We start from the raw sequence: 10,000 nt of genomic DNA on the forward strand, positions 1-10,000 counted from the left end.
CTGCTTGTCGTAGTCGTGGAGTGCTGATCACGGTTTTGGATTCTGTGGCTTAAGTACACGTGGGCTGTGTAAGCGAACGGAACGAGAGGAGCCAGCAGTCCAGTGAAAGAGAGCCGAGAGCTTTCCGTGTGAGCTTCGCGAAAAAGCCCCTGCTGGCGAGAATGCGAGGATAAGGCTGTGAGCCTGATGTGACCCGACCTGGGAAGTATGCAGAGCTTCATATTGTGGGGTCGTGCTGCTACAGTATTACTGTATTCCTTTATAATCAATGGGTGTCTTTTGCTAACCAATAGTCTGTGTTTGGGTATATACCGAGAGTTTCTAATAGGGAACAATCATAGTTCACTTCACTGAAAATTAGAAATAGTTACTTGACTTATTCTAATTTTTCATTCATTTTATACATCATCACTGGTACCCAAAAGATGAATGTAATAAAATCATCACAAGAATAGAATATAAAACCATGTTCTATATATTTCATGGGGTCACATATTTTATGTTACAAAAATAGGTTTGATTGGTAAACAAATCATTTACAAAGAAGTATGATAAAATTTCTAGTTTACCATTACCTATTGTCTTTCGCTGCTACATGGGGCTTACGATTATTCAGATTTGGAAGAATTTCCGACAGCAAACACTGGATTGCGTGACCTCGTCAGAAAAATCAACATGTCGAGACCGAACAGGCAATGCGTTCGTGGTGTTGCCGCGACCGGAAATCAGGCACCTCTAGAATGGTGGCACTGCACACATAGACCCCTTGATCGTCGGAACCTGCATGGGCCAAAGCACTTTGGGACTCGGAATGAGATAACGTAGCTTCTCTAGACCTGAGTCTGACCAGTAACCACTTTTGCCAGTTTCTATATCGCAACAGCGATCACTAGAATGTTGCCAAATAAAAAAAAAAAAAATGATTATATTTCTTATAACATGATGAATACTTGCAGAAATCAAGGGAACCCATCATTGGAAGAGCTTCAAGAATCTGGCCCGGCCAGTGGAGAGTCCTTGGCTGTAGTAGAAGTCATGGGTGCTAGAGATGGATCCGCGGGCATTATTGCAGGAGCTATGGGCGCGGATGCCCATGCTCCTAATGCTCCAGCCTTCATGGTGCCTGGTGTACTTCTATCCATTCCACGGTGCGAAATGTGCCCATCATGTAGTTTACATTATCTGATTTTGAAATGCAAGCTGTGCAAAAGTCACAGGCTTATGCTCTCTGAGTATAATCATTATCCTGGTACCGATTTTCTTGTTCTGAAATAATTTTAGATTACTAATTACCAATAATTACCTTTGTTATAACTCTTACAGTACAGTGAATCCTCCAAGTCGTGAGCAACCAGAAAACCATGAGCTTGCTCAGGAACTTTCAAACTTATACCGAATTAGGTAGGTAGAACTTTGTAATATTGTGTTCTGCATAAATTCACAAACCTAATATGCGTATGCACATGACACACTCACTATCCGTTCTTAACCTATTATAACTACCATTGCCCATAAGAAAATAATCACTGACAGGACAGTATGTTGTATATTCATCTGTGGAGAAAACAGATCAAGTACTCAATAATCTGCAATCAGTTCATAATTTATCTAATATCTTTATAGTGACGAAAACTTTCTGGAGCAACAGAATTATCATGGACATAGAAACATGCCCTCACAAAATATCCTCAGCATTAGTGGGTACGTAAAAATTATGTTCATATTCTCCAGATTTGGGAAAAGGTTTATCAATTTCCAGTGTTACTTCAGTTATCATTCAGATATGATTTATGATCATGAGTGAATTAAAACAATATCAAGCACTGATTAATGCTTATTTATCAGGGTACGTCATGGTATTCAGGAGCTGGACCATTATGATTCCTCACCAGACATTTTCAACGATTTCCAAATAAGGTAGGTTCAGTGGTTTTGTGTTTTGAACCTGCTTAATCAATGAATATTCATCTGTGTACTTTCCCTGATATGATTGCAGGAAATTGTTGTTATGAAACTAATTTAACATACTGACAAAACAATGGAAAGCATACAGAAGACAAGGACACACCTTTAGAGCAGAATAACATTAAAAAAACAAACTCAGACACTAACATTTGTCTTGGATAGCATTCTCACAGGTCGCCTATTGGACTGGTAATTCAAGCTCCCTTAGGCTGCGATTTTCTGTCATATTCCCGATTTAATTCATACCCGGGATCTGGAATTTTTTTAGAACACACCGGGCCTCTTAGGTTTCAAAGTTGTTTGTTGTGCATTTTATTAAAGAGAACCTGACTAAGCATACGACCTGGCCCTTGTTCTGATATACTCTGTGTTACCTTAGCCATCCTTTACAATGGTAATCTCATTGGAAGCTTTCAGTTTGCAATAGAACAACGTATTTCATAAACTATTTCTAATTTCTTCGGCTTTGGGACAACTCTCTTTACACCTTCTGGTGAACTGGACTACACCTCCCACAAGAAAGTAAGTGTCTTAGGATCTTGGCTTGTGTTCCTTATGGTGCATTTTGAGTTGCTGTTCTTTTGCTGGATACTGATAGAGTGCCTTAAGTGTTACCATTTTAATCACGCAGTCTTCACATGGCCACCCCAAAGATGCATTGAGAAAGGTCACTTTTCCGCAAAATACAAAGAAAGCATTATATGCTGCAACTGCAAGGGGAAAAGGGAAACGAGAACATTACATCTTTTAATAGCACAACAGCTGCAACACAATCCCCAGCTCACCAACACACCCAATCCTCAGACATCCTCCTCAAGGACAACTGTGCCTCCACCTCCAAGTACCATAGCTTCCATTACTTCCAAGTACAATGCATAGAATTGCAAACATTGTCCCTATAATGTTACAAAGAAATTGTTTCCCCAGTATAGTTGTCCTCAAGGAGATCAAAGGCAACAATATATTCCCTGAAAACGCCAACACAAACAAAGAAACCAAAGCTAATGAGGTGACAGACAATAGCACAGTGCTTTACAACTCGATGGACAGACACCTGGTTTTGTAATCCGCACCACTACGTAAACACAAAGAAAACCCGCAAGCACTTACCACTACAAAGAACACATAACAGAAACACTGACATATCTACCCCCTGGACACGCAAGCCAAAAAAAAGACAAAATGGATCCCTTCTCCCTAAACCTCGTCGTCGTCGCCTTTATGCTCTCTAACGATGAGAGTAGCAGCTATGTGCAAATGCAAAAGATCGTTCAAGCAAATATAAGGTCATTTTATTCGATCTTTTGCATTTTTTTTACGCTCAGATGCTGTCCGGCTGTACTCCTTATCTATTATGAATGGTAATAGAATTTGGCTTCCCACAGGTCCAGTCATCTATTCTACTGCTTATACCACACCCAATTCAAACCTACCTCTTGTATATTTTAATAAAATATTTTATCTTACCATCTTCACAATCTTCTTTACAAGGAACTTTAGTGCCAACCACAGAACTGCACCACAGATATACTGCTGCACACAGAGAACTACACCACATATCTACCACTGCACATAGTAGATAACTCCTATCTTTGAAACAATCAGTTGAGGAGAATAAAACCCAAACAGAGAAGCAATTAAATTTCATAATTGTCTCCTTTACATCAGATATGCTGATAACCATACCCAAGTCTCGTTATAAACTTCACATATCATATCAGCCATCTGAAAGGACAAATTGTCTCTTGACTTGTTTAGCTTTTTTTTTTCAAAATTAAAACAAGTTAAACTAGTTAAATAGGGCGCCTTGTTCAGAGAAGACACGTCACCGACTGTCTTGATAAAAACCGCAAAAAAATATAGAAATATTTGATTAAAAAAAAAGTTAAATCGAGGAATTTTTCCACAGGATTTTTTTCCATCTCATTCACAATAATGTCAAAGTATCAAATCCTACGTACTTTTTTTTTTTTTTTTTTTACAGTTTACAATTCTTACCCTCTCCAGCCAATCTTCTCTCAAAATATTCAATTCATTGAAAACTAAAGTCTGCAGAACAGAGGACCTGCAAATTATTTGCTTCCATTTCGTGTGAAGAATTGAAATAAGTTAACAATAGGGGCTTCCGTCAGGTTCTAAGGCTCTTAACAGATCAGACAAAACTTTCAATCACTTTCCTGACAACTTCGTACTCCATTTAAGAATGTTTTTAGTAACCCTGATCCTTAAAGCCGCAAAAAAGACCTGACCAACCCCAAGAATTTCTGTCTTATTTGTTTGTTTGAGATAATCAGTAAAACATTCTAATGCATTAACAACTATAATGGTATCTCGACGACCATAACTTTCTCTCATACATAATTTGGCTTCAGCGAACGGCGCAAGACGCAAAATGCGTTCCGTATAATGAGTAACTACTTAAGCAATAATGACAAATAACTATAGGACTGTCAGCACAAATGATATTGAGCAAGCCTTGGCATGGTCTAGCACACTGGCCTGAAGCGTAAGCTGTGCACAAGTTGAAATTAAAGCTATTGAATAAATTTTCAGGCACATTTCCATACTGGAGTACTTCAGTGCAGCATACTCAGCCCAACACTGTATATATTCTACACAGTCGATCGACCTTCCAGACCCCTCCCCCCATATACATATGCATGTTTATATGTTTTTATATTTATGTATTATTTACTTATATATAATCTACATGTATATATATATAATATATATATATATATATATATAATATATATATATATATATATATATTAAAATATAATATATATATATAGATATATATAAAATATATGCATATATATATATATATATATAATATATATAAAAATATATTATATATATATATATATATAGGCTATACACACACACACACACACACACACACACACCACACACACACCACACACAAACACACACCCCACTCACTCACACTCACACTACATCAAAAAACCCCCCCCAACCACACCACACACAAAACACACACACACACACAAAAACAAAAAACCCACAAACACACACACCCCACCCCCACAAAAAACACAAAAAACAACAAATAAAAAAAAACCCCCCCCCTTTTTTGTGTGGTGTGTGTGTGGTTTGTGTTGTGTGTGTGTGTGTGTGTGTGTGTGGTGTGTTGGTGTATGTTAGTATAGTGTACTTATATATATAAAATATATATTTATAATTATATTATATATAATAAATATATAATATTTATTATATTATATATATAATATCTTATTATATAAAATTTATTATAATACATATATTATTTTTTAATAATATTTTATATTTATTTAATAAATAAATACAAATATAATTATATAATATTATAATATTAAAAAAAATTTAAATTAAATTATTTTTTAATATATTATGCCCTGGCATAACAGATTCGCCATCATGGGGGCGCCCTTTTTCGAAAAGTCTTACCAAATTTCTCACCTCTGCAAACTTGCAATCTTTTTGAGAAAATCTCTCCATGGGGGTTTAAAGGTGCTTCAGAACTTTTAACGTTAGCGACCCATAAGAATTTTGGGTTTTTTGTCACTCAAATCCCTAAGGAAGCGCGCAAGAAAGATAATTTCGGTTTTTTTAAAGTTAATCTAAATCGACTGATTTGCATTCACCCTCTATAAGTTTCATATTATACACTGATGTCGATAAGGAAACGTTTACTACAGGGGGAACAATATATATATATAATATATATATATATATATAATATATATAATATATATATATAATATATATATATATATAATATACATATACGCTTGCATTATATCACGCCGATATATATGTGTCAGTACAAATAAAATAATTTTAAATGGCTTCAGATAGATATGAATATTATAGACAACCAAATGAAGGTGTCAAACAAAAAAGAGATATTCATAATATCAGTTTATATCCGCGGGAGTTTTCTCCGAGAGCTCTTTCTCGCGTGTGATCGCGTGGCACGAGAAGGTAGTTTTTCAGGCTGTTGCTAGCGAGGATCATGAAAACAAATGCCCATGCGGTTTTGGTCACTCTAGTTTAAGGGAATCTGGAAGATTAAGTTTTTAAGTGTGACCCTGTTTGCCATTGCTATAAATGACATCGTAAAGGTTGTTCCAAGTGCTGTCTCAGTAATCTATATGTGGATGACTTTACACTGTACTGGAGGAAACGCAATGAAGGACATGCAATAAAATCAGGTTGTACAGTGGCCACATATCATGGGTTCAAATTTTCTCCAACCAAGACCATGGCTATACATTTCCACAAATGAGGAAAGTTCCATCCTTCCCTCTATTTAGGCGCAATCCCACTGCAATTTGTCCAAGAGGTGAAAAAGTATTTGGGTTTAATATTTGATAAAGGGACATAGGTGGGTGCCTCCCCATCAAACAGTTAAAGGTGAAGGCTACAAAAGCACTTAATTTTTTGGGTTTTTTCACATCTATCTTGGGGTGCAGACCCACAACACTTCTGCGGCTTTACCGAGCGCTTATTCGTAGTAAGCTGGATATGGACGTGGAGGCTTATTCATCTGCAACTCCCACTATTCTCCGGATGTTGGGACTCTGTAAAAGGGCTTCAGATCTTTACCTGTGGAGTAAAATGAGAGGGAGAAACCACTTCTTCATTACCCCGGGACACATGAACCTGATTTACTACACGTGACTACAAAGACTTCCAGGATCTCCTACATCCAGAGGGTTTTCAACCCTTGAGGATAGCCGATCCTAAGGTAGGAGAATAAGGAATCTTGTGGAAGATCTTAATTAAATCTCCCTATGGTTTGGCTTTTGGAATTTCCCCAATTCCCCCCTTTGGGGACTAATCAAGTCGAGCTGGATTTGGTCGGAATTGGGAAAGGGGAGAGATCCAAAGCAGAAGTCGGAGAGAGATTTCTCAAACACACCAAGGATCAGATGAAAACATATACAGATGGTTCGAAATCTGAAAATGGTGTGGGCTTTGCAGCAGTGAGCAGAAGGAAGAATGCTTTGGCAGCCTTTCTCTAGCAGCCTCAATCTTCACTGCAGAGTTACATGCCATCCTTGCAGCAGTTAAAAGACTAGAGATCTCACGAACCATTTTATTGGTAATATACTGTGACTCTCGTAGTGCCCTTGCAAGCAATCAAGAGCTTAAACTATCATACCAGTAGTGAGGGAGGTTCAAGATTGGCTTGCACTGATGTTAACACTTAAAAAGATAAAATGTGTTGGTTGTCACGCATGTTGGTGTCAGTGGGAATGAGCGAGCTGATCAGAAGGCCAAGGCAGCTGACGTTCAGTCCTGTGATGTTCGTTTTTCCCCTCCCACACACCGACCCGAAAAACCCCGCATCAGGAGTTGTCTTCACAATAAATGGAAGGAACAAGGAGGCATACCTCTAGAAACAAACTGCAAGAGTTAGAGATGAAATTGGCAGTTGGGCGACTAGCATCCAAACCCAACCAAAAACTAGAAGTTGTATTAACAAGACTAAGAAATCGGGCACACAAGGGCTGATGGGCTGATGATGGCAGGAAGTGAAGCACTTTGTGAGGGATGCCAAGAGCCATTAAACGGTCGCACATTAGTGGAAAGATGTGCAACATTCTCAGGGCCAAAGAACGTATGTACTTGTCCCACATATACACTGAAAAATGTGATTGGGGAGGATTGTGGCGTAGATGGTCTTATTTGTGTCCTTAGGAAGACAAATATTTTCACTAAAATTTAATTATGAATAATGTTTATGCAATAAATTTTATACAATTTTGAGCATTATATTTATGCTTTGATTTTAAAATATTTTCTGTATTTGTAAGATATCTATTGATAGATTTTTAAAGTTTTAAATATTTTAATGTTTCTTTAAACAAGGTATTCGCCGCTAATGGGAAATTAGCTGTTGACGCGGCAGATAATTTTAAATAATCAGTGCCCTGAGTAGGCGACCTCCAGTTTTGGGATGCGGCAGGGCTTGTGTGGTGTGCCTGCAAACAAACACATGACAGTGATGGTGGTTGTGGTATGCACGTATATAATGCTGCCGAACTTGAAAGATTGCAAAAATGCCAGGCCCTCCCCTCCCTTTCCCTTTCCACAAACCACTTTCATTATTACCAAAGTCTTACCTTTGCATCCAGAATAAGTTTTGGGGTCCTTTTTCCCGATGCTTAATCTTCCCTATCCACATTCTCCTTTTTAATTGTTGTGAAACCTAGAAGATTTAGACCGTCCACATGAAGATGCCAGTAATAGTAAACAATAGTAATAAAAGTAATAGAAATGCTACTACTTCTATAGTGTATTCACTTGACTCTGATAGCTAGAGTAAGAAAAAGTTTGAAACAAGGGCTGCTCGTAGTCAATGTAACTGAAGATCGTAGCAAATTTACATATGCTATTGTTTTCTTCTCTTACATGTAAAAAGAGAATGAAAAACAAATGATCTACAAAGATAAAGGAATGGAAAATACTAATTCTATACAGAAGAAAGAAAAACCGTCAGGAAAAAAACTATTTAGAGAACGAATTTGAATAATTGACACATCGCATTTTGATACCATACATAACCTTGACCGAAAAACTTTTATGTTCCTACTTACTTCGAAGTTACTCAGCACTTTACAAAAACCCAATATAATTAACTTTGTTTTTTTTATTACAATTAGGGTAATTTTCACCAGTTTAAATTGGAAATATTTTATATCTAAATGTATGCTTTAGCGAAGTAAATGACATCTATAAAACATATGCATAAAAATGAGAAGATTGTAAGCTTACTACGATCCTCGCGGTTGCATGACTAACCGAGTAGCCATGTTCCAAAACGTTCTAGGCTCCAGCAAGCAGGGGTCAAGTAAACACATTCCTGACCCAGTTAAATCTTAGGATCTGAAATCTTCGACACAACAACGAACAGCTAGTAACTATTATTGTAACTGGGAAGTCAAACAGTTCCTTAGAACTCTAACAATATATCACTTGTAGCACTCAGTCATTACAATTGAAGGAACTAAATCCAGTTGTAGTTGAAATACTTTGGGACTGCACAATGAGTGACGGTAGCTTTAAGTGAGTGATAGGTTGGCTAAACATTATCACCACTTTGCTACTGTTTGTTTGCTGCAACACGCTGTGGTTACACAGGAAGCATATATAACAAAATTGCGATTACCATCCTTTTAATATGATGAATATGTACAGGGATCAAGAAACCCCACCACTGGAAGAGCTTCAAGAATCTGGCCAGACTCATGGAAACTTAGTAGCCATTGAAGAAGCCGTGGGCATTGTAAGAGTTATGGGCGCGGATGCCCATGCTCCAAATGCTCCAGCCGTCTATTCTTTTTCCATTCCACGGTAAGAAAGTTGTATATTATGCTGCATATCAGGAATGGAATGACGATTATTGTTCATACTTATTTGAGATATATAAGTAGGTCATCACTCTCAGGCTGAATTATAATGTTATAGTCTAGTCTAGTCAGGGCACGATCATATCCTGGTGCCGATTTTCTTGTTTTAAAATAATTTTTAGATGACTAGTTACCTACGATTACCTTTGTTGTGACTTACAGTACAGTGAATCTACCTGAAAACCATGAGCTTGCTCGAGAACTTTCAAACTTAAACGGAAATTGGTAGGTAGAGCTCTGTAGTGTTTTGTGTTTTGTAATAAATACTCGGGGACAAGCCGTAGATATGCATGCACGTGACGCATAGTTACTATTCATTTTTAACACATTAAAACTACCATTAGCCATAGACAAATAATCACTGACAGGATAGTATGTTGTATATTTATCTGAAGAGAAAAAAAATCATGTACTCATAATCTGTAATTAGTTCATAATTTATCTAATATCTTTATAGGGACGAAAACTTTCTGGAGCAACAGAATTATCATGGACACATAAACATACCCTCACAAGATATCCTCGGTATGAGTAATGGGTATGTAAAAATTATGTTCATTATGTCCAGTGTTACTTCATTTATCATTCAGATATGATTTATGATCACGAGT

General features: G+C 37.1%; 1 protein-coding gene across 3 annotated transcripts in view; it reads left to right on the plus strand.

Moving 5' to 3' along the window:
* The window catches only part of LOC119572120, a 19,176-nt gene that overhangs the window by 2,093 nt on the left and 7,083 nt on the right, over window positions 1–10,000 (plus strand). For 2 of the 3 annotated variants that reach the window (XM_037919124.1, XM_037919114.1), the window contains exons 4-10: window positions 957–1,148; window positions 1,324–1,401; window positions 1,624–1,701; window positions 1,846–1,917; window positions 9,178–9,333; window positions 9,552–9,614; window positions 9,847–9,927. In XM_037919124.1, the coding sequence (XP_037775052.1) occupies window positions 957–1,148; window positions 1,324–1,401; window positions 1,624–1,701; window positions 1,846–1,917; window positions 9,178–9,333; window positions 9,552–9,614; window positions 9,847–9,927 (720 nt within the window). The remainder of the gene's footprint in view (window positions 1–956; window positions 1,149–1,323; window positions 1,402–1,623; window positions 1,702–1,845; window positions 1,918–9,177; window positions 9,334–9,551; window positions 9,615–9,846; window positions 9,928–10,000) is intronic. The other variant, XM_037919119.1, reaches the window with a different exon arrangement.

The sequence above is a fragment of the Penaeus monodon genome, chromosome 4, assembly GCF_015228065.2.
Source record: "Penaeus monodon isolate SGIC_2016 chromosome 4, NSTDA_Pmon_1, whole genome shotgun sequence".
NCBI classification, from domain to species: Eukaryota; Metazoa; Arthropoda; class Malacostraca; order Decapoda; family Penaeidae; genus Penaeus; species Penaeus monodon.